Genomic DNA, 24,797 nt, shown 5'->3' on the forward strand with positions numbered 1-24,797 from the left:
TAGGTCTGAAAACTCTCAGATTTTCGAAAATTGATAGAATTTATTGTGTTTCAATGATTGTTTGTTGTGCTAAAAGTTTTTATTGTGAAAGCATACGACTCACGTCCGGCTTTATCTACATATACGCTCTGAACTCACCGCGGTGTGAATCTCGATTTAAAGCAGATAGATAACGGTGTCCTGCCAGCCTGCAAGAGCAACATCGCCGTTGTAACAATTTGACTACTTCATGTCTTCACCATTGAACGCTTGTCGTGGCTGCACCGACTCCTGAATCGGGGCTTGGCTTCTCTTGTTCGCAGAAGACAGGATCTCGATTGAGATCTTAAACCAGACGACCATGATGGTGATGATGCATAGGTGGAATTATCACCCCGGTGTCTGACTGCGATGGAGCCGACCGCGCTCAAGTGGAGCTCCTTGCTAGCTAGCTAGCTAGCGAGCTAGCTGGCTAACGGTGCCCACCGGGATTCACTCGACCCCTCGAGCAGCCCTGGATAACGTCGCCTCGATGGGTGTGATTGCGGTTTGTTGCGACGACATCAGACCAATTGAGCGATGTCCCTAGTTTTGACCAAAATACGGACCATATCTGCTGGGAAAATGTGCTAACTTATTGGTTTAGGGCTTTTTTTCCACCGCACATGACTGCGTTCGCCTGGCTTCAACACATTGGCTTTTTGCTACATCTTTAATGCTCTTTGGATGCTTCTGTGACATTACTTCGGTAAGTAACGACCTACCAGACGTCAAGTCAAAATAAGGGTCTGACTATATCCTGGACAGGCAGATAGAGTAGAGTGCATTGGCTCTGCATTGGCGCTTACATTTAATGTCCAGTCAAGAACCAGAGCGTTCTTTTAAATATCTTACAAGATTTTTAATGTTTTGTAGTTACGCATTAAAACACACGAGTTTCTGCAGAAACAAAAGAGATCTGCTATGCTAGCCCAGCCCACACTAGTGCTAGCTAGCTTGACATTAAGTCCTTTCGTGGTCCAATCTTTTCACGCATTACAGAGGCGCCAAGGCAGCTTGTTCGAAGACGCACAACCTTAAATTATTCTCATTTAAAGTCCATATTATGGCATCATTCCGAATTGGTGATCGCTATGTTCACATTCATTCCTAAAGGAGGTTATCTGTTGTTGCTGCCGCTTAAAAAAAGGGGCTAACTTGAACGCAATAAAAAAAAAAAATACACATAGTTAAGTGAAAAGTTCATCAGTGTTTTCACACTGGAACTTGCAAGATATATGTTCACATTAAAACAAGATAAATGGGAAGCTTTTAAATGATAGAAGTGTGAAGCAAGATTCTGACTTGTTTGCAGAATTCAATTAAAACTTGAACAGGTTAAAGTTTATTTGAACAGACTACAAGTAAACGCTTTTGAACAAAGATGTGAATCAGAACAGACAGCATTAATACAATATTCTGAAAATAAATCAACTTGAATTTAAAATAGATTATGCTGCATAAAAGTATGGCAAAATTATCCAAAATATGAACATTCAGCAAGAAACCTGTGAATATATTTGCAATTCAGTAAAACCTACAATAATTACAAATCAGAACGTTCTTTGCCCTGGCTTTGGGCAGAACTTGCAAGGAAAGTCACATGGGGACTAGCCAAAAGCATCCATTTGTGAAAAAAAAACATCAAATTGACCAAATTTAGAAATAGGCGTTTTCTGCCCAACATTGACGTCATGCTGTTTTGTTTTGGGTAAGGTCCTGTGCTGTATTGATTTTCAGGATGGTCTGTTGGTGTTCGTCAGTGACGCTACTCTTACATATTGACACATACACACACACGCACGCCTCAGGGTCTCCTTTTCTTTTTTCCAGACAGTGTGGATCACGATGGCCCAGCTGTTGGACGGGGCCGGCAAACTGGGCTGGACTCTGCTAAAGGCTGTGCTCCGTTTCGTATTTATGTTCATCAACAACTGCGTAGCCATCCCGTCCTACTGCCTGTACCTGCTCGTGCTGCAGCCCCTGAGAATATGGCACAGCTCCACGTTCTGGCACCTCGAGGGCGTCATGTTTAAATGGCTGCTGGCCATGGTGTCGTCGTGGGGCTGGATTGCAGGCTACACAGGTAAGATGTTTTAGATCTGGACCGATACAAATGCAGCGGAAACATGCAGTGAAGAATCCTAATTTTTGCGAACGACCCATACTCCTTCCTGACGTACAAACCTTGTCTCTCAGTCAAGATGTGTCACTTAAATACTTTCTTTAAATCAATTACTGTGTAGACAGGCCTTTGGCGCCATCTTGTGGCATCTTAAAACAATCGAAAGTACATAAAAAGTCGAAAAGGTACGTTTTTCATCAAATATCAGAGGACAAGGTAAAAAAAATGAGAATAGGTTAATTGACGGATGAATTGATGATTATAAAGCCGTGTCTTCCCTAACAACGCAAATAAACAGTAAAACGCATCCAATAAAGCATTAACTACAGTCTAAATATTATACATTCAAGATGTTTCCATCTATAGAAAAAACTATGTAATTGCCTGATTGAAATTAATGAAGGGGAAGTGTCAGTCTATGTTACATTTCGTCAGCTTCATTAAATAATTGCACAAGTCATCATGACCCCAAAAATCCAACTTTTTTTTTTGTCCTAAACATCTTAGAATCCCGCCCACTTTTTATTATTCATGTGTTTGCTCTTACTTTCATGTTGTTTTGACTTGTTGTTGACGCTTGTGGAGTTATTTTGTACAGTTCGGGCATCTTTAGGTTATTTCACATGACCTGTCATTAGAGTTGAGCATTGTTAGTATATGGACGAGTCCCGTTCCGATTCTTGATCTTCGATTTGATTCTGCATTTTATTTATTTTTATTTTTTTTAAGAAAAAACGGGAGGTATCAAACCAGAGTTATTTTATGAACTCTCTGTTCCTTAATTTGTCCGAAGGCACCTGCGATAAAGAAAAGAATATTTGAGCAAGTTCATAATGTTATCGCCGCCTTCGCCGGAAGTCTTTGGAATTTTTTTTAGATATAAACTCCTGTATCGGATTGTTTAGCCAATGTTATTGTTGCACGACTAGTCAGCGTAACGCCTTTGCACCATCCCATGCTTTCAACGTAGCATCTGTTCATACGCAATTCTTGCACTTCTTCAACTTGAACACTCAATAAGTAAAGTGTTACTTGAGGAAGTCAAGCTTTAGGAAGTATTTTAATTGTTACTCTCCCCAACAAAGAAATGAATTGCTGCGTAATATGAGAGGTGGGGGGAAAAAAATCAGCAGGGTCCGTCTATTATTTCCCACGTCTACTGTGTAGAACGTCTTGTCAGTGATTCATGCAGTCGGTGGTGTTTGGTTGCACGGGGGCTGTGAGCAAAATGCTTACTAATTGTTCGTCGGGAATAACAAGGTGTACTGATCAATCATGCATTCTTGTCAGCCTATAGGACACCTGCTATTGTGTTATGCAACATTGGCATGACATGCAGTTTGCCAGACGAAGGAGGTTTTAGACTTTGGAGGATGGCAGTCTACACTTGGATGTGACACACTCTTGCTTAGGATCAGGTGTCTTGATTCGGAAGACCCAGCGCGATACCTTGTTAAAGTTATTTTTGAAGTTGTGCTAACTTTAAAAGGTCTGTGACGTGTTAATATATCATTTCAAGGCAGCAAGTTGGTTTTAACTGTACCGTTTCCACCTCAATGTAGAACACAATCTGTTCTGAGGCGCCAGATGACCTCTGAATTTGTTTGAATTCAGAATTTAGTTCTCAAGAAATAATGAAAATGGAATTCATCTGTTCCTGTGGTTTTTTTTTAACTGTTCATATCAATGTTCAATCATGTCATTAAATGGAATAAAACTAAAATAAAGTTAAATTACTCACATTTTAAGATGCCCTGTTTACGTGAAGCTAGAGATTTAAATCTTCACACATTGTATATTTTTATGTATTAATTGTCGATAAACCTTAACGCAATTTTGCTCACGTGTAATTACTGTGTCGTAACGCATAAGTTATCATAGCGTCATCTTATCTGTGACTATAGGTGAAGTACATGTGATGTGCAAAGGTAACGTAACAGTGTGTCCCGTGGAGTCGAGTCGCTTTCCATAAAACAAGTTTACACGGCAAAATTAGCCGCGCGGCAGTTAATTATTAATTTATAACATCTAGTAAATGCAACCATGATGTACTGAGCAGCCAGGGAAGTGACATCCTGATTTCATTGGCAATAAAAAAATATAGTTTCTCTTTGAAATAACGTCACGTTCAAATGGCGATCATTTCACTAGCATCGTATATTCTCTGCATTCAAAAAAGATGGTTGAGTCTCTTGCAAACACAATCACTTGTGAAGATCAGGTCATGATGTGTTGATTCCACGTTTGCCAAAAGGAGCAGGCGGCGAGGTAAACGTTGCTTTTCACCATGTAAACAATGTCGTAAGAGAAGTGCTTGCTCTCGTTGTAGCTTCTAAAAGCGTGCCAAGTCCAGATTCCTTAAGAGGATGGTGGGCTTGGTGGTGGGTTGTAAGTCATTAGACCTGTTGTTGATAAAAGCAGGCAAACTGTGCGAGGTCTCGTTGGAAGAACCAAAGGATAATGATGGTGGATGATGTCCACCACTCGTCGTTTGTTAATGCCTCCTGTGTGTAGTCATGCAGCACCCACACGCGTGTTGTCGGTTACTTGGCTCAGACCTATTTTCTGGACTGCGTGGGCATGTGCAGACCGTGCTTGATTGACGTGGTCCTCATTATACAGTGTTTGCTGCACCTGGTTGCTAATATGCGAGGAAATTATCAACAGTGGGTCATCATTTGTATGATCGGTTTGAGGCGGATGTGGCTTTGGTAGGAGGGAGATATTGGAGCCCAAAAAATAATAGATATGAGTCAAAATATATGGAATTTGGGCATTAGTTGTAATTAATGAGCGTTAAGCATCCAATCAAATGGAACTTTCGTCGCAGCGTTAAAAGAAATCGAATAATATGTGAGGCATGTCGTGCACAGTATGCACCTCAATTGACATCTCACGGGGACTTTTTCAGAGCTGCCGAGTTTCGTTTTTCACACCAAGTTGGGCAAACATTTTTAGGCACATCAACGCCATCGTCACAATGACATTTATTTTTTTATCGTGATTGTGTCTGTTCCTGTTAAAGAACTACATGTACTGATCTAACGGATGAATTCTGTGCACCTTTTTACTGCTTGTATAAAGGGAAAGTTTATTTTTGGCGTGTCACTATTAGACTTTAGTAAAACTGTACACCGTGATGTGCGTATGAAAACAATCCAGAAGCTAGTGTGTCTGAAGTCCCTTTTTTTTTTTTTTTTTTAGCTGAATAAAAAAGTGTTAATTAGATGAGGGGGGGGGTATTTGCACTGCTTTAAGTCATTCAATCCATAAAACGTATATATACGTTTTAAAAATTGTAGTCCCCGCCTCCCGAAGACGTATTTATACGTCTTAGACTTTTTTTCTTTTTTTTTTTTTTTTTTTTTGGGCGTCATCGCTCCATGTTTTGATATCTTTAGAACACAATATTCCGTAGGCTTTGCAAAATCCAGGAAAAAGTGATGTGATTAAGGTGTTTCCGCTTGCGAAAACGGCTGGGATTAAATGAGTTAATCAGGACAGAAAAAATATTTACCTCTGTCTTACATAAAATATCTCAGGCGTCATTGGAATCATGAACGTAAAATATTTTTATTTACTCATCAAATATCCGTGTTTTGTGTTTATTAAAAAAAACACTCAGCACTCTCTGATATTTGCGCCGAAGGAATTTTGCGGTAAGCTCCAAAGCTTTGAATATCATTGGCAATTTGGCCCTCATTTTCTGGCTTGCTAGTCGAGTCACTGCTGGGGTGACAAGAGATTAATTAAAAGGGTCAGTGGCCAAATTCTCCTCTGCCTCGAGAGAGGGCCGACCGTTTGCAGGGGTGGGTTGAAATGACCACCGCGGATTAAGACGCTGCGCCTGTAGCATGCTTGTCACCTCGCTGCGCTAACCGTGTCGTCTCTCAAAGACAATTTCCCCAATGTATTCTATCTGACAGATGACCCATCTCTGTGATATGGTTAATGCTCGTCTCCGGCGACAATGGGGACATCAGCGAGGAGGAGAGCACGCTTCTTATGAATTGACATCGCCTTCAGCGCACACACAAACACGCCTAAGCGTCAAAGATGTGTCATTTTCCTCAAGTGACCAATTCCGTTTTCTCAGGACAATCTGATGTACTAAGGGCGAACTCTGTCCCACCATCCCATTTTCACTTTTTAACCTTGCCTTGCGTTCTTTTTGAAAGTGTGTGTGTGTCATGAAGCTGCGACGTTTCCCCTTTTCCTTTGCACCGAACCTACTCTGCTTGCCACTGCTTTAGTCGCGACTCTGCCATTGCTCCAGCGGTAAAATCAGACGTTGTTTCTCCTACCGGGTATTTTGGGGTTGCAAAAGTATGATCTACGGATATTCTGTGAGTGCTGTAATCTACTTCAGGTTGCTTAAAATCCGGCATGCAAATGTTAGTTTACACAGTTGCCTCAACCTTTGATGGTGCAATATAATCATAATCCTATTTATTTATGTTAAAACACGCGAGGGAGGGACTCACTCAAGTTCTAGAAAAATAAGACACGATAAAAATCTCTTCTTTTTATTTTTGAAGGTTTATTATATACGCTCAACGTGCCATTTTCTTGCTATCATCCGTCGATTTTTGGATAAATGTCTTTGTAAGTAACCTGCTAACAACCTTTCTCCAAATATGTCTTTCCTGTTTTATCACAATCGTGTACTGTGTTCTGTTCTGGTTTAATCAAACGTGAAATTTGCATCCTGGAAAAAGCTGTCCAGGCTTTTTTTTTTTTGTTTTTTTTTGTTTTTTTTTTTTTTTTTGTAATCCAAACTTCACCTCTTCTGCTTTTGGAGAGGAAACTGCTGCAACATTTCCATCACACATCTTGAGCTGACCCACCCATGACTGTGGGGATTCCCCGCACATGACTGCAGCTCAGCTGAATCCTTTCACCCCCTCGGGCTTTTAGCAGATCTCCACAATTCTCGTTTAATATGCTGAGCTGCCGAAGAGTACTTTAAATTGCAAATGGTTCCTTGTGTTATCCGGGAGAACTATTGTTTGCGCACCCACGTCAGACATGAGCAACATTTCCCCCTTTGTCGAGGCTCCTGTGTGTGCTGTCAACAATCACGCGCTGGCAATTGGCTTGTAAAATAGCCCGTATGCTCTGAATAGATGCTCGACAATGCAAATCAGGAAAAGAGGAGCAAAGGCCACTTCAGATTTCCCCCCTCTAGTTGCTAATTCATGCCGGTTATTGTCATGTTGAAAGCGCTTTGTCTATCGCAAGGAAACGCGGCTCCAAGTTAATAATGGTTGTGTATTATTCTCTTGGTAGCTAAGACCCCATTTGGCCTGTGGAACAGAAGCGTGCGGCGATATTTTTATTCATATTCCATTTGAAACGGAAACCACGTGTCACGTCTAAAGCAAGCGAGCTGAACGCTGTGTGTCTCGTTTGCTTGGCAGTAACGGAGTGGGGTGATGATGTGCGGCCCATCTCTGAAGACGAAGCCATGGTCATTGTCAACCATCAATCCACGGGAGATGTATGCACCCTTATGATGTGCCTGCAAGACAAGGGCATGGTAAGAAGACAGATGGCGGACTTTGCCTCGAACCTGTATTTCATTGCGACGTTCGAGTCGAATGACGTTGAGTCCAAATACTGAAAACACAGAATTAAGTATTGTATTACCGAAGAACGGCTCTGACCTCAAATGTCAATAAAGTATCTGCTTAGCCTATATACCATGGCTGGGCAAACTTTTTGATTGGCGGGCCACAATGGGTTCTAAAATTTGACAGAGGGGCCGGACCAGGAGCAGATGGATGGAGTGTTTTGGTCACCTCACCTCATCGGAGAAAAAAATGACATTTAATTTGAAATGAAATGAACAAAAGCATTACAACAAAATATCTAGGTTTGACACACCACAGTATTTAGAAAATAAAACATTAATGAGGTTTATTCATTTAATTTTTTCAAGTTTGGCGGGCCGGATTAAAACGTTTAATGGGCCACGTGTGGCCCTCGGGCCGTAGTTTGCCCACGCCTGCTATATACACTTTGTTTTTCCAACATTGTTTTCTCAGGGATGTGCCTCTCATGGGTTGGTCAAGACTGTTTCCCGAATGACTATTTATGTCATTCAATTACTGGTTTATAAACCATCTATTACAGAAAATGCAGTATAACATTTCTTAATCCCTTTAAAGCGATTAGGGGATCAGAGAGCAGAACAATTATTTACACGAGTTAACGCCATAAAGTAAGTGAGGCAATGAGTAAGTACAAAGGGTGCGGTGCCAGCAAGATATACATCACAGACTAAGCAAGGGGTTTCAATAAAAAGAAAATTGCTCAAGCAATGATAAGGAAGATAGCACCAGATAATGTTACATGTGCCTGTGATAAACGGAATGTACCATTATATTATTGCATTTGATAAAGATTTTAAAATTAAATAGAATGCTCAGAATGAATTTAGGTATTGTAGGACAATTTATTTCCATGGTTGCACAAATAAGGACAGAACAATAACAGCAAGTCGGTTTGAAAAAGAGCAAGCGTGTAAGTTCGTCTTTCTTTTCAGGTGGTCCGAAAAATGATGTGGTTGATGGACCATGTGTTCAAATACACAAACTTTGGCCTAGTGTCCCTCATCCACGGTGACTTCTTCATCCGACAGGTAAGAGCTCCGAATAATGTGTGAAATGGTAAATGGATTTATCATCGCTCCTTGTTCTTTATCCCACCATAAAATTTTTTTTTAAAAAACGAACATACTCCATACGGCCATTACTAAACTTGTTTTAACCTCCCGGCTGCTGCTGTGAGTTAATTTTTTTCCATCCACAAAAGTACAGTCACTACCCATCTGCTCGTCCCAGCTGGAATGCTTGCACGCATTTAGGCTTCTGAAGGCCGTGGCGTCCTCTGCGAAGCCACTGTGGACAGTTGTGTGTGTGTGTGTGTGTGGAGTCTGGGTTGTAGGTCGCTCAACCCTGCTGGGTCAGACGAACCCTTAGTTGTGGGGGCATCTAGAGCAGAGCAGGCTGCTTTGACCGGCCGACACACAGACACCCACTGGGAATACATCGGGAATGCTATCTTCCCCGAATTCCTGGGATACGACGCGTGTTGTAAGGCTTCATTGATTTAATCCGTAGGGACAATCAGCAGTCATCTGCTTTAAGTCATTTTCTTGACTGCAGCAGCAATGTTTTGCCTCGGAATATCTCATAGAGCATTGTGTCCAGGCTCGGCGAGGCTGACTGGGCTTGGTCATTGCTGTGATCCCTTCTGGCATGCTAGTGTGCATTGTTGACATCCTTCCCCAAAATACCTCGCACAGCGACAGCCAGGCAAGCATCTGCTGTTCATTGGGCCTCGCAGACATATCTCACCACCATGTGCACAGCAGCAGCGGCTGGCTGCACATTTGCACGTGGAACAAAATCCTATTTTAAAACACGTCAGCGTGGTGTTCATGAATATCACATGCTACACACTGGCTTTGACATAATATCCCAGTTGGGAAAACACTTTATGGATAAATTACCTCCGTCTATAGTAACCTTTATTTTTATAAACATTTTTTTATTTATTTATATATTTATTTATTTTATTTTTTTTCATAAATATATATTTTTTAAAAATTTTAATTAATTAATTTATTTATTTATTTTTTTCGCACAATGTGACTGGTACACTAGAGTTGTATTCATAAACATACCGTAGGCGCATGTAAATTTAGGTGCACTCCAAAAAAAATTGCCATTAATTTCATGTAATATATCAGGATATATATTCTGATTGGAATATAAAATGACCTATATTTGGCGAAATATTTTTGCCCACTTGGCGCACCTATTGCTCCCGTGTGGGTGGACTCGTTGACCCAGCCCGGACACACAAACAATCCAGTGATCTCCTCCGCCGAAAGACTGGATGCTGCTGATGCATTTAAATTGGCTTTTGACCAACTGAACTTTACTGCGGATCAATCCCCCGAATCTTCTTCCTGTCCCCGCTAATGTCCCTAATGTCATTTTTCATATCCATAGTACGACATTATTGCTGATCGGAGTGCTCTGTAGTGCTCCCGCTAACCTATTAGTGTTTGCTCCTTTGCATTCTCACGTACAAAAAATATCTTGTGTATGTCTCGCTGTTGAAAGTGTTGGTTGTCAAGCATTGTCTTTATTGCCTTTAGGGTAAAGCCCACCGAGACAAGCAGCTGGTCTACTTGAAGGATCACTTAGACAAATATTACCATAGTCGTGACAGGAAGTGGATAGTACTGTTCCCCGAGGGTGGCTTCCTGCGCAAGCGGAGGGAAACCAGCCAGATGTTTGCCAAAAAGCATTCTCTTCCCCACCTGACCCACGTCACGCTGCCTCGCCTCGGTGCCACCCACGTCATCCTGAAAACTCTGTCAGCCCAGCATGAGAATGGCAGTGTGGCCAATGAGAGCGGGACGCCCAACCAGACAGGTAACCGACTCGGACATGTGCATGCTGTGCAAGCGCACAAAGCAAAACTTACTCGGGTGCAAAAAAAAAAAAAATCCATTTGAAGGGTGATTTGTTATTTCACTGTCGAGATTGTTGAAATTGTGCCTCAGCTGTGTGCCCGATAGGCTCGGCGCTATGCATACCAATGTCACTTCTTCCCTCTTTAGGACGACAGTGTCAAAACAAAGGAGATGTGCCGCATGTGCAGTCGGTGCATGTTCTCGTTTTAGCTGCTTTCTCTGAATGCCGCAAGCAGGTTGGTGCGGGAGGCTTTGTCCTTCCGCTTGAATCTAGCTAATGGCATTTAAACGTAGGGCAAGCGAGGAAAAAAAAATAATAATAAATACCCTGAAGAGTACCATGTCCCTATGTCCTCTGTGTGTGTTAGTTTGCGCAAGCACCGTCTCACCCTGACCCTCTGTAATGCTCTGCAGAGATGCCCGCGTTTTTTTTGCTGACTCACTCCGAGACAAATGGGCCACTTGCAGAAAACGGGATTTGATGTGAATATGTGTGCCACTGTGTAACGGCCATTCAGTGTCTCCTTGGCTCAAACGCTGATGAGGCATACATGTTGTAGAAAAGATAGCGAGCACTCTGGCAAAGTTCATGACGTGCATCGGTTCATGATAAACCCATGTGACCCCCAACCAATCACATGGCTGCGTCTGGGTAATATTGAGTCTGCTGTCATGGTGTAATCCCGACCAAGATACCTTCCTTCTGCATTTGTCGCCCTCGCGGTGTTTGCCGAAGGACACGCCTTTGTCGTTTATTTACTCGCGACGCCTTGGCTCAGAGCGCCGTATTTTGGCTCGCTGCACACGCACTGGGACGAAGCTTGCCATCTAATTACGCATGCTGTGATGGCTGTGGCGATTCCCGTCAATACCGTCAAGTCACCTAATCTGGAGTATCAATGAGCTCGCAACATGTGCTTTGGTTTTTAGCTAATTCTTACACAAATATGCTTGGTGGACACACGTTTGTATACAGTCCAGTATGTCTCGTGCAAATGTCTCCGTAACTCACTACCAAATTGTTTGAAGGCTTCTAGACAAAGAAACTTGCCTTGCCTTGTTCAAATATTCACATTTCATATCACACCCCCACGTGTGTAACGTTTTTTTTTTTCACGGTCTGCTTCATATTTCTTTGCTTTTTTTTTTGCTTGTTTGTTTGTTTTTAAACAAAGCTGCATTAGACAGACTCAAAACATTTGCGGCTAAAAAAAAAAAAAGTTTATTACCAGCCTGACAGCCTTATTTGAATTTTCCAGGTAAAAAGCGCAAAGGCCTGCAGTGGGTGATAGACGTGACCATAGCTTATCCCAAAGCACGGCCCATGGACATCCAGACTTGGATTTTTGGATACAGGTCGGCAACTGTCACACATGTTCACTACAGGTAAGGGATGAATAAAATTAGATCATCAAAGTTGTACAGACAGGCATATTCAGAGTCCACCCACTGATAGGTCGAGATTGCAAAAGGAAGTCCCCAGCAACTTTTGTTTCATACTTAGTGACTCAGCAAAATACTCCAGAGCTAAAGACGTTATTAGATGACTTAATGCACTACTTATCACCGTGATGACCTTTTTTTTTTTTTTTTCTCCCCACCCAGTGTTTGTGTGGAAAAGAAACTGAGAGGATGCTTTGAATTTCAAGTCAGCTGTAGCATTTGCCTCGGGTGTTTTTACACTTTTGGATACGTTGCTACAAAGGTCTTTTTACCTTTTGTAGAACAGACCTCCCTTTGTAGTTGCTCCTTTTAGTGTTTAAAAAAAGATCCAAATGGGGCCGTATTGTCACTTCACGCTGTCTGCGGTTCACTGGCAACCACCAGAAGACGTTTAGTGCTGTTGTTAATAATATGGCGGCGCTTGGCAGAGGAAATGTCCTCTCGCTGTCCTCAAGGTCTCCTCCTATAGTTGAATTCAGTATATGATAACGGTGCGTCTGGATTAGCGTCGTTGCAAGTCTCCGTTCAAGATAAATGTCTTTTTGGTGTGCAGAGTGTCCACGTGGTCGATTCTAGGGGATGCATTCAGGGTCAAGCGGCAGCTGGTTGAAGTCCTGATGACCCTCAGGATGCTGTGAACACTTCACTGTGCAGGGTGTAATTGGACAAAGTAAAAGATGATTTATGGGCCTTGGCTGATCCTTCTGTGGAGTTTATTTTTTTTTTTTTTGTCCAATAACTTGGACGAAGGCAAATGGCTCATTAAATCTGTAATACAAGGGTCGGATATTCCACAATTCCTCCGCTTACCTCTGAGACAGTCTAACGAGACATTGAAACAGTCACCTTCAATTGCATGGTCAGGTGTTCTGCAGACAGGCGCCCCGCCAAGAGCTGCACAGCTGTTAAACACACGCGCACTCACACACACACACACACACAGTTACAGTTCCAGCCACATGAGTGATCATAAACTATTGAGACCCATGCTGGGACAGGTCCAGAGACAAGAGGATTAATGTGCCTGCTGATCAGCTGAACACCGTGCGAGTGAGTAGTAGGATGCACTTTAGAATGCCACATTTCCAGTAGTAGCCGTAGTATTCAGATGTGCTCGGTTGACAACTTCAGCCACGTAGGAAATACCAAAAATGACTTAAATATTTGATACAAGATTGACCAGCAGCCGGAGAATATTTGGTTTGCGATCATTTGAGCGGTCTTGATGACTTCATTTAACAGAGGATGTTCAGTGCAGGAAAAGGATAACGCAGGTGTGGGCAAACTACGGCCCGGGGGCCACATGCGGCCCGTTAAACGTTTTAATCCGGCCCGCTGAACTTGGAAAAAAATTAATGAATAAACCTTGTTAATATTATATTTTCAAAATATTGTGGTTTTTCAAAGACATGTATATTGTTGTAATGCTTTTGTTCAATTTAATTTCAAATTAAATGTATTTTTTTTTTCTCCAATGAGGTGCGGTGTCCAAAACACTCCATCCATTTCGCTCCTGGTCCAGCCCCTCTGTCAAATTTTAGAACCCATTGTGGCCCGCCAATCCAAAAGTTTGCACACCCCTGGGATAAAGGCTTTGTCATACCTGTGTTATTACACCGAGTCTTTTGGTGAAGGTAGAAGGCAGTGCCCCCTTCAACAAAAGTTCTTTTTTAATGATAAGTCAAACATTAAATTGAAACCAAAAAGTGGCATAATATACTGGCCATGTTTCATATTTCCATGCGACTGTTTTGACTTGAGCAGAAAAAGCAACAGGAAAGACCTCAGTCACCGTCTGTTCTGAGTGCTTGCCCTGCCAAGTAAATCACCCACTTGCTGTGGGGGCTCCTTATTTTTTTATTCGTCGGAGCATGTGGGTTTAAACACATTTAGAGTAGGATTTAAAACAGTTTGCGTTTCCATCATAAACATCTCACTCATGTCAGAAGTGGGTGGAACGTTGTTCTTCCTTGCCATCCGTCAGTTTTTTTCATGCTGCCTTTATTGCATCATTACATCAACACTCTTCACACTTGTCCAGGTGCCTTTTGTCGAAAGAAACCGAAAGCTTGACATCGGTTTCCCTCGCATGGCGTGACGGGAGTATTTGCATCGTGTCGAAGCATCAATGGATCATAATTAATGTTGTGTAGTGTAATCGTTCAAGCTTGGTTGTGGTGAGTCAAGGGTCTTGAATACACCTGCTCCAGCCTGTTTCTGTTTTTTTTATTTTTTGTCTATCAGATTACAGAGGCCGTAGCCCTAAACAGGCAGCTGAGCATTGTGTAACATTTGAGATGAATCTGCGCTTTTTTTTTTTTTTTTTAAATCCCTCGACCTCTCTGCTACCAGTCGTCACCCTGCCTTCGTCTCGTGCACTCTCATTTTATAATCTCAGTTTCACACAACCTAAGCCTACTGAATGTCGCAAGGGAGAGTGAGGTGGGTGTACAGCGGCAAAGCAAGGGCAGTGGTAGGTGGTGAAGATGTTGCATTTTTATTTTATTTTTTTTGTAATCGCTCCTTCTTGTTTAATGCTGCTGTCTGCTTTTTTGAAAGCTGCTCTCGGGGAGGAGGAAAAAAAAAGAAGCTGCAAGGTGACATGATTTATGGGGGTTGGGTTTTGCCAGGTCATCACATGGATGCTTTGAAGCTGCTCACTTGGCTGCCTGTTTTATTTTTTTTTTTGACAAGACCCTGGTCGCGTGCTCAAATTGTTGAGCTTGATCTCGTGCTGCTTTCTGAAGCTGTCTTTAGAAGATTTTTTTTTTCCCGTGTCTGTTTCCTACTTGGAGTGGCTTGGCTTTAGGGCTTCCACAATCAATACATCACACCTCTCTCCAAGTATAAATAATGAGATCCTTGGTGATTTAGTTTTTTTTTTTCTTCTTTCCAAGCATGAGAAGCATCCGTTTTTTTGTTTCAAGCATTGACATGGTGAGGGGTTCAAAACCTAGCGACAAAATCATCAGAAATACATTCAAATGTGTTACGAAAAGTACACGTGGTATGCATTAAATCTGCATTCAGTGAGCTGAGCATTTATAATTCTTTTAGGTGACAACACATTCAGGTAAAAATAATTTGTTTGAGTTCTGGCTCTCCAGCAAGTATGTAAATCTCGACCATGAACGTTTCTCCTAACAACCAGCCGCATAAAGTTCATGACCACCTGTGGCAGTGACTTTGTAGTTCTTTACCGATGACCTCTGCACTGATAAGAGGAACCCGTTTTAGACAGTCATTAACTTGATCAGGTCAGATACATCTGGTCACAGTGACAAGAGTGTTCTTGCTCCACAGGCGTTAACCGTGTCGTCGCTTAGCTTGTGCTTTGTCCCCGCAATCCTTACGGCGATGGAAAGGTCTTCAATATCAACATGTTAGTCGTTGACTCAGCTGTTTCCTCCGGCTAAGCCCTTTTACATCTGACGTGTCCATTGTTTCTGACGGAACCATTTCCTGGATCAGAGACCGCCTTAAGCCAGAGAGGAAGCAAATTGAAGAGTTAATGGAGCAATTATCAAGCGCACTCCTATTATTGTCTGGCAACTTCTTTCCAATGATTGCAAGGCTGGTTAACATTCGGCATGTCGGAGTCTTTAAGCGGCTTTTCATTTTCAGGTACTCGTATCCAATAACCTCAAAAGCAAAATCCGAACGAGACCAACTTAAAACACATTTTCCATTTTTCATTTTAAGATTTGTAAAATTATTGTATAGTTTTACCACAAAGTAGTTTGTAATAAATATTACTGTTCACAGAAGGATTTAATTAAAGAGCTTAACTCATTTAATACCATTGACGGATAATGACGTCAAAGATCCTTTTTTTTTTTTAATTAATTTTTTTACTCTGCTGGTGGTAAATGAGTTAATGGCTGCTTTAGAGGCACACACTTTCCTTCACTAAAAATCAAGCAGAAGGAGCGCAGGAAACACAACTTGCTAATCTCTATGTTCTCCTTTTATGACATTGCACCCTCCATCAAATATTGCAAGTCACTTTTTTTTTTTTTTTGGTCCTCTCAATTTTCCCGCGAGACAGACTGAAGACTGAACAGAGTCCCTAAATAATGATTGCATCTTCCCTGTAAAAGTGGGCAGCCTTTGCCTGACACGGTCCAAATTTAATTAGCTCCTCGCCCAATTGGGAACGGTAACAATGCCTGGAGAATTAAGAAATGTAAAGAAGCAAAATTGGAAGGCAATAGATAAGGAAGCGCAAACGCTTATATGATTCACCCCGCAATCAAGCGCATCTGTTAACTGCACTTCAGCCCCGGCACAAATAGCAAAATGATGTGACTTAAACGTACAGATGTTAATGTATTACCCGGTTCACTTGGAAATTGGAGGTTTTCATCATAGTTCTTTTGCGCACGAGCGTGTGCTTTTGTTCACCACAAATGATAAATTACATGTGTAAAACTGCGTCCGCCAATAGCTAGCGGAAAAAGATTAAATACAGTCAAGTCCTGAAGGTCAAACACAATCTGTTACAGGTCTGCGGTCAACCACCAATGCGAATCGAATTGGGATTATTTCCTAAAAGAATTTCCAATAGTAAACGAAGAAAACTGGAAAATCTCTTCCTGGATCAAACTGTCAGTATCATTGCATTTTTATTTAGTACCCCCCCCCCCTAAAGAAAAAGTAAATCACATTTTTTTTTCCTTTGTAAAGCAAATTAAGATGATTTGAACTTTGACCTCTGAGGAATCTGACTTTTTTTTCTTCTTTGATATGAAACGTCAATTGGACGATTTTTTTTTTTAGATACTGAACAATTCTACCAAAAAGATGCAAAGTGCTTTCTTTAAGACAGTTATTACCATTGCCAGTTGAAGTTTAAACATAGAACTAAGTCAACAGTCATAAATGTAACCAGCTTATCTCAGCAGAGATTAAGAAACCTACTCATCTTTTTTTTCCATTACCTCCAGTGTAAAGACTCGTTCCTCGGGTATAAATGGTTTAACCAATCAATACATATTAAAGGGAATCGATACTGTACGGCCCATTGCCTTCCTCCTCCAGATCGTCGGCGCAGATGTCCTTTTTACAGTGGACGTTAAACGGTCAGGAATATTGAAGTAACGCTGAGTGCAGAGGAAATGCTTCTCTGAGGGAGCGGACGTAACCTCTATTTGAAGGTGAGCTTGGGCTGTGTGAGCGCAGCCCACTGAGGCCCCCGTGTGGCTAGACTTTCAGGCCTTACAGATGGCCAAATAAAAAAATAAATAAAAATCACTCATTTGAGTTGTGTCAGTTATGTGACGCTGCTAAATGATTCTCCGAAACAAGCCGACGCCCCATACATTCATAGATTGACATTTAAAATGAACTTTTGGCTGTTGCTGACGCACGCGTTCAGCGCCAGATCTGCTCACGCATCCCTTTTGTGTCTTCTGTCAGGATGTACCCAATTAAAGAAGTTCCCGTAGAGGAGCAGGCTCTGACGGACTGGCTGTATCAGAGGTTTGTGGAGAAAGAAGACTTACTGGCCCACTTCTATGACACAGGTTTGTTTGCTTTTGATGTGTTTCTACTTCATTTGGGAGATTTTCTGTAGGTACGGACTTGCTGACCACACTCGTTAAAGGTGAAGTCCTATCCAAAATATTTTTTACAATAACAACATCTATGCACCCCCACTAATCTAAACACACAATTCTGATTAATATTGCATTTGTGGGATATGAATTAAGCAGAAAATCAACCCTTTCTCATCCATCCGAGAGGGGGGCGGCCATTTTGTCTCTTTCTGTCGGCTGAAAATAACATCACAGGACCTAAAGACTCAGTTTGTGAAGGTCACATGACCAATCCAGAAAACATGAAATGGCCCAAAAAAAACAACCATCCAGATTGAATCCTTTGATGTTTTTAATTCAGATTTTGTATTATGAGTGAGCGTATGTAGCATAAAGTCAACTAGCCGTAATTGTCATTCGAAACGCAACACTCCTTCTCCACAGGGGCGTTCCCGCCTGCCGAGGGCCAGAAGGAAGCGGTCTCTCGGCAAATGACCCTGGACCCCGTGTGGCTGTGCGTCATCCAGTCGTTCGCGTTCGTCTCCGGCTACATGTGGTACAGCCTCTTGCGGCACCTCTACTGCGGTATGTTTTGAGGGCACCGACGAGGTGAGCAGGAAAAAAAAAAAGCGCCGCCTCGGGATCAGCCATGCGATGGATGGACTGTACATTTACGATTAGCGTGGCGAGACTAAAGACGGGGCGAAAACAAACAAACAAAAAAAAACAAACATGTATAAGACTTGTAGACAAACAGAATTACAGCCCTGTCACTACACATGATCTTTCACATCACGGCTCTCATGTTGATGTTCACACATAGGCCCATGCATTCAAGAGGCTCAGGACAACGGACCGCTGTAGTTTCATGGCGTGTGTATGGACGTGTGCGTCTGTGAATACTGTGAGAGTAGAAACATCAAGTCCGCCCTTTAGCCTGCCCTCTTTGTGTGGACGTCCGTGTGGACGACGTCTCCACGCAGCCGTGTGGACGCTCTGCTCCTCCTCCTCTCTTGGCCCACATTGCACTAAAGATCCAAACTGCTCCCTGTCCCAGGATTTATTTCTGAATGGTAGCTGCCTATATGTTTTTTTTTTTTTCTTTTCCTTGTTTCTTTTTTGGCCTGCGCATCTCCTCGACAGCACATTTGTTATCGTTTGGTTCTCATCTGGACTGTTTACACTCTTCGATTGTTGCGATTTCAACGCTGTCAAACTGGAGCGGAAACGTACGGATCACTTGGAAAAGCATCTCGCTCGGACTCATGCGTGCATCATCTCAACAAGATGGGCTGAGAGGCTTGACTTTTTTTTTTTTTGTCTCTTTCTCCTCTTTGTCAAATGGCATAGTTTTACATTTATTTAAGCCATACGCTCGGTTTTGTCCTCAGACACAAGGGAACAGAATTGCGCTGAATGCTTTCCACGGCATCCAAATAATACGACCGTTCACTTTGGCTTTAAGAAGTGTAGGCATCGGTACTCTAAGAGGTGATAAAAGTGTGAGTGCCCTTATCCCTTCTATTTTATTTTTTTTTTATTTTATTGACCCCCCCTTTGATTAATGTGCTTTGTGTTGTTACTGTGTGACATCAGAAGGTGGAGACAATTCATGAAATATTTCATTTTAAAGACAAAATCCTCTGTACATAACAAACCTCGAAACGCAACATCCGTCACTTGTATGTGAATAATTCAGATTTTATTTTTTTGTTTGTTTAAAAAAAAAAAAAAAAACAACAACATAATTGTTTACTTCTCATTGGTCCATTGTTGTGATTTTAAATTTTTTTTTTTCCCCACAAGACTTGACATCCCATGTTTGGTCGTGAAGATCCAATGTTAACCCTCTTTTTCTTCTAAGCTTTTGCCGAAACCGTGGGACAGGGTTTCCCAAAACATTGTCAGCTCAAGATAAAATAGACTAAAAATGTGTCATAAATTTTCATATTACCAACATAAAACCAATGTTGAAAAATCACAAGATAGTACATGAATCTATTACAACAATGGTGTGCAAGATTTACAATTTTTCTTGAAGCTTCCATATCCTTGATAACCGGGAAACCCAAATAAAATGGCCATGGACGCCATTTTTTGTAAAAACCCTGCCGAAGAAGACTACATTTCCCAGTGATGCTGTTTTCCTGAGGGGAAAAAAAGATTTGTTAGGATGAATAGTTCTAAAGGGGCCAAGCTGAAATTAGGCCAGCAAGCTGTGGGACACGCTATGGCAAAAATATTTCCTGTTAGTTCTGAGGTTGTTATTTTTTTTTATTTTATTTTATTTTTTTTGCTTTAATTTGGAGAATTCTAGAGTTGCGACATTTATTGGTGACATAAAAAATATTTTAGTTATTGCCGGCCCTCATCATTTGTCACAGTTGACATAATGTGTAAGAATTCAATTAAAAAAAAAAAAAAAGCGTTACCTAAGTCAACTGGTAAAACCTTTTCAAATCTGTCATTCACTGGCCCTGATCAGCTTTTTTTTTTTCTTTTTTTTTTTTTTCAACCATGTTTCCAAAGAAGGCAGGAAAAGTGATGTTTTCCTAGATGTGGTTTTAGGAAATGAACACTAGGGATTAAAACAAATGATTCTAGAACTGTCTGTAATTTCCCATTTTGTACTTCTCCTTTGAATTCCTAGTTACACAGCCATTTTACAACACAAAAAACTTGTGCTGGAATAAAACATCAACGATCGTTAAACTGCTTGTGCTGCTTGTCCTTTATGCTCTTTTAACCAGGTGAGGGGATTGAATGATACTTGATGGATTTGTCTCCTAACAGATTGACACGCAAATTCAACTCCGCTCTTTTCTCGAGGGATGTTATCGTGCAATGTGCGGTGGGTCAACTGCCGGCAAGCTTCAAGCAGCCAATGCCATGCAAAGGTCAAATCTGGGGAAAGAGGTTAAATACGCAAAATCATGTTAAAGACAAATTCTTCACCATAGAGAAGTGGTCCTGTCTATGTTCTGCAGTGTCACTTGCAATGAACCATTTTGGAGGGACGGGGCCCAAAGAGTACTCGATATCACGGTTTGGTGGGTCTTCCAACAATGATAACATTCCTTGCGGTAGAAAACAATAAAACATCCCTTTTACCACTCACAGGACTGATAAAGTATCCATCTCTCTCTGTCTACGAAGTCAAAATGCTGCAGTGAAGATGACCAGGCTGACTGATAGTCACCAAGGTAGGCAAGTATCACAATATGAGAGCACATGCTCATCCTATTCGATAATTGTGAAAGAATAATTTCATAGTTTGAGTTTAGTATTAAAACAATTTCTCAAGCCTTCATTCTTATTGTCTACCACATATCTAAGGGAGTGTTGTATGAACTCCCGCTAGACTCGTGTCCTCCATCAGTGAGACGTCTGTTGTTGCTTTTTAAGTTGCACGTTTTCCTCTTGACCCAGCAGCCTGTACGCAACCAACTACAACCAGACTATGACATCCAACAGTCCTCCAGGTCTCTGCAGGAGTGACCTTTGCAGAGCCAGACTGACAGATCCAGCCCCGGATGATTCCCCCCCCCCCCGTGGTGTCAGTTTTGGGCTGTCGCGACTTGCCAGGAGTGCAAATTAATGAATCTTTTGAGCAAGTGTGGGGGGGGGGCACAGTGGCTTTGCTAATTGGTAAATGGTAAGAATGTGATTCACGTGCCATGAAAATATACTTTATTACGCAGAAGCAAGATCAATCAATATTAATTACCTCATGCATAATATTTAAATATTTTATAAATAAATGTAAATATGCACATTTTAATATATTTCATAAATTACAAGAAACACTAATGAAAATTTATAAAATAAAAATGAGTAATTATCTAGAAAGCTACTTTTTGCGTTGTGAAGGACAGCCCAGTGCTTCTGAGTTATATAAAAAAAATATATCTATGACTAATAGAAAAATTATGATTGCATCCTTAATTTAACAAGTGTATTTGTGCTTAACGTTTGATAATCTGCTTTTGCACAAGACATATTTAATACAGCTGCCTGTTCACATTACTGAACTGTATGAGTCTGCGAATATTTGGCGTCCTCTAGTGGACAACTGGTGCGTTTACCGCTCTACCCTCGCGGGGCTTGCGCACGGTAGTATCCTTGGCAACGTCGCCACGCCCATATAATCTCGAACCAATTAGAACTTCCCCTGTGCAGAATGTAAACCAATCACAATCTAGATACGTTTCTCACTATAATTTAAAACGAGAAAGTCGTTTTCTGTTTACCCATCAACCGCAAGCTCTCGAACGCTTGCTGAACTTTAGACATCGGTTCAATAAACGCACCAACGGCGCAGCTCGCAGAAATGTTCAGGTAATGTAACATTTTAACAGCACGATTGCATGCTGACAAAAACACGATGCCGACCTGCATTGGTGACTACGAGGTTCTGCACACCATTGGGTCCGGTTCTTACGGAAGATGTCAGAAAATAAGACGGAAATCTGACGGAAAGGTGAGTAACCAGCGGTCACGCTATTTTTCCTTCAATAGTTAACGTCAAGTGTGTGTGTGTGTGTTGTTGGTAAGTGCTTTTAATTATTCCATAACCGCACTCAATAGTTAAGCACTTAAACTATATAAAACCTTGAAACGTCTCAATAAAATTAAATATTTGTTGAAAACATTTGTAGGACATAAATATATTATTCAGACTCGTCCGAATGTCCATTTTAAGAATAAGATTGTTCCTTTCGTCCTTTTTTCTCTTTCATGTTTTATTTAATACTGTAAAGGAATTCCATAATCCCACCCCTCATTTTAGCCCCTTGTAAAACTGCAGTTGTGTTTTCCTCATCAAATGGCCAAACTTTGAAATTTTGATTCATGCCTTATGGCAGTATTTGCGCCCCTCTCGTACCTCTTTTCTTTATTTGATTTAACGAAAGGTCCTGGTGTGGAAGGAGCTGGATTATGGCACAATGGCCGAGAGCGAGAAGCAGATGCTTGTGTCTGAGGTGAACCTCCTGAGGGAGCTGAAGCATCCCAACATAGTGAGATACTACGACCGCATCATCGATCGCACCAAGACCACGCTGTACATCGTCATGGAGTACTGCGAGGGTGGCGACCTGGCGAGCCTCATTGCCCGATGCATCAGGGAAAGGTGACCTTGTGACCCTCACCAAACATATTTGTACAAATTGTATTAGACAAAAACAATGATGCAACGAGCTCCCAGTGGAACGCCTTTGACTCATTTTTATCCTCAGACGTTATTTAGACGAAAAGTTCGTCCTGCGTGTCACAGCACAGCTCATGTTAGCGCTGAAGGAGTGCCACAAAAGGAGTGACGGCAGGCCCACCGTCCTTCACCGAGACTTGAAACCAGCCAACATCTTCCTGGACGCCAAGCAGAACGTGAAGCTGGGCGATTTCGGCCTGGCCCGGATCCTCAACCACGAAACCAGCTTCGCCAAGACTTTTGTCGGAACGCCTTACTATATGTCTCCTGTGCGTTCTCACAAATTGAGAGTATTGTCGTGCCAATTTCGAAAGGTTCTGATTGATGCAATGTTTGTCTTTCAGGAGCAAATGAATCAGATGTCATACAATGAAAAGTCGGATATCTGGTCACTGGGTTGTTTGCTGTATGAACTGTGTGCCCTATCGTAAGTTTGCTTGAGCACATTCCCTCATGTTTTGCTTTGTAACTTTAGAATGCAAATTATTTCTCTTTGAAGGCCCCCCTTTACTGCCTACAACCAAAAAGAGTTGGCTGCCAAGATCCGTGAAGGAAAATTCAATAGAATCCCATATCGATACTCAGATGAAATAAATACCCTTCTCAAGAAAATGCTCAACTTGAAGGTGAGATGTAAATAAACGTCATTTTAAGGAATTTACCAACTCTTGAAAAGAGGCCATTTTCTTTCTTATGTTTGATTTATTGTGCTCTTTGTTGTTGCCACCAGGACTATCTGAGGCCATCTGTGGAATCAATCCTCCAAAGCAGCCTTTTGACCGAAGCAGTGGGCGAAGAGCAAAAGAAGGCGCAGCAGCTTCGGAGGCGGTCGGCACACTCTGACGAAAAGCCCCGAGAAGTAGCAATTTCCGTCGCAGAGCTCAGGCTCAGAGAGCAGGCTCTAAAAGAGCGGGAAAAGGCGCTACGAGATCGTGAGGAAATGCTGGAGCGTGAGTCTGAATTTTCTGACGTACTTGAAATCCACTTGGGCTCACATATTTGGACAAATGTGGAGTTATTAATATGACTTTGTTTATAGGACGAGAACGTGAGATGTGTGTGCGTGAACGCCTCGCTGCTGACAAACTATCGAGGTATGTTATTGAAGAAAAAAAAATGGCTTTAATGACATATGACCTGGCAGCATGGTTGAGTATATTTCAGTTCAAATCTTTTTGTGTGGCCTGTAGATGGATTGATTTATGATCTACCCATTCATGTTTTTTTTTTTCTTCAGAGCGGAGAGTTTATTGAAAAATTTCCATGCGCAGCATCAGAGAGAGCAGAACCCGCTTTTTGATGATAGCATGGGTATGCACATCCGATTAAGACCTCTGGACCCACACAGCCCAGCTTAGAAATTTCTTTTTGCCTTTTAAGATTTTTACCAAACTGTAAAAACATGTCTCACAAAAATAAAACTAACACTGTAACTTCTTAATATGAATTTATTCAAAATGTTCTTTTGTTCCCATAGGTTTGTGGGAGCAGTACTCGCCAGGCAAGAAGAGGGTCCACTTTGCAGGTGCCAACAAGGAAAACCGTCAGTTGGATCACACTGTGACAATGACGCTGCGGGACGACGTTGTCAGTCGACATGCTAAAATTCTGACTGATGTCGAGAAAGCCTGTCTGCTGCTCGGCTTCCGCGTCTGACAGTTGAGGAGTGAAGAGCGAGTGGTTACATGTTATCATTGTGCGGTATCTACTGAGTGTAAATTAAGCTGTTGACCGTGTGTGTGCTATTTATCAAATGGAGTACTTGTGTTGTGTTAATTGAACTGTATTTTAATAAAGCTGTGTGATTGTAGCGGTCTCAAAAATGTATTCAAAATGCAGCACATGGCCAAACAAAGGACTTCAATGCCATATAGGCTATACATTTAAGTCAGAATTGGCACAAATTGTCTCAAAGGAGTATATACTGAAAATGTGTAGTTTTCACATCAATGCGATAGTCAAAATGTGCATTTG

The 24,797-nt window shown here is 41.7% G+C and overlaps 2 protein-coding genes across 3 annotated transcripts; both read left to right on the top strand.

Annotated features, from left to right (window-relative positions):
- The first annotated feature begins 133 nt into the window (after nt 1-133).
- On the top strand, nt 134-20,326 carry lpgat1 (lysophosphatidylglycerol acyltransferase 1). Its single transcript, XM_088285837.1, has 8 exons — nt 134-727; nt 1,852-2,104; nt 7,564-7,682; nt 8,691-8,786; nt 10,314-10,593; nt 11,894-12,020; nt 17,496-17,602; nt 18,059-20,326. Exons 1-8 carry the CDS (start codon nt 695-697, stop codon nt 18,208-18,210), a joined length of 1,167 nt encoding a protein of 388 aa, XP_088141963.1. The 5' UTR covers nt 134-694; the 3' UTR covers nt 18,211-20,326.
- A 1,144-nt stretch (nt 20,327-21,470) lies between these two features.
- Nucleotides 21,471-24,633, top strand: nek2 (NIMA-related kinase 2). 2 transcript variants are annotated; one of them, XM_088285836.1, is made up of 10 exons: nt 21,471-21,952; nt 22,061-22,094; nt 22,528-22,745; nt 22,852-23,092; nt 23,168-23,250; nt 23,323-23,449; nt 23,554-23,773; nt 23,863-23,917; nt 24,061-24,134; nt 24,301-24,633. In XM_088285836.1, exons 1-10 carry the CDS (start codon nt 21,945-21,947, stop codon nt 24,477-24,479), a joined length of 1,239 nt encoding a protein of 412 aa, XP_088141962.1. In that variant the 5' UTR covers nt 21,471-21,944; the 3' UTR covers nt 24,480-24,633. The 2 variants fall into 2 exon arrangements, with proteins under 2 accessions (XP_088141962.1, XP_088141961.1); XM_088285835.1 differs by having other exon boundaries at nt 21,480-22,094.
- The last annotated feature ends 164 nt before the right edge of the window (nt 24,634-24,797 follow it).

This window comes from Idiotropiscis lumnitzeri, chromosome 21 (assembly GCF_059441095.1).
Source record: "Idiotropiscis lumnitzeri isolate Australia: NSW breed Sydney's pygmy pipehorse chromosome 21, RoL_Ilum_1.0, whole genome shotgun sequence".
NCBI lineage: Eukaryota > Metazoa > Chordata > Actinopteri > Syngnathiformes > Syngnathidae > Idiotropiscis > Idiotropiscis lumnitzeri.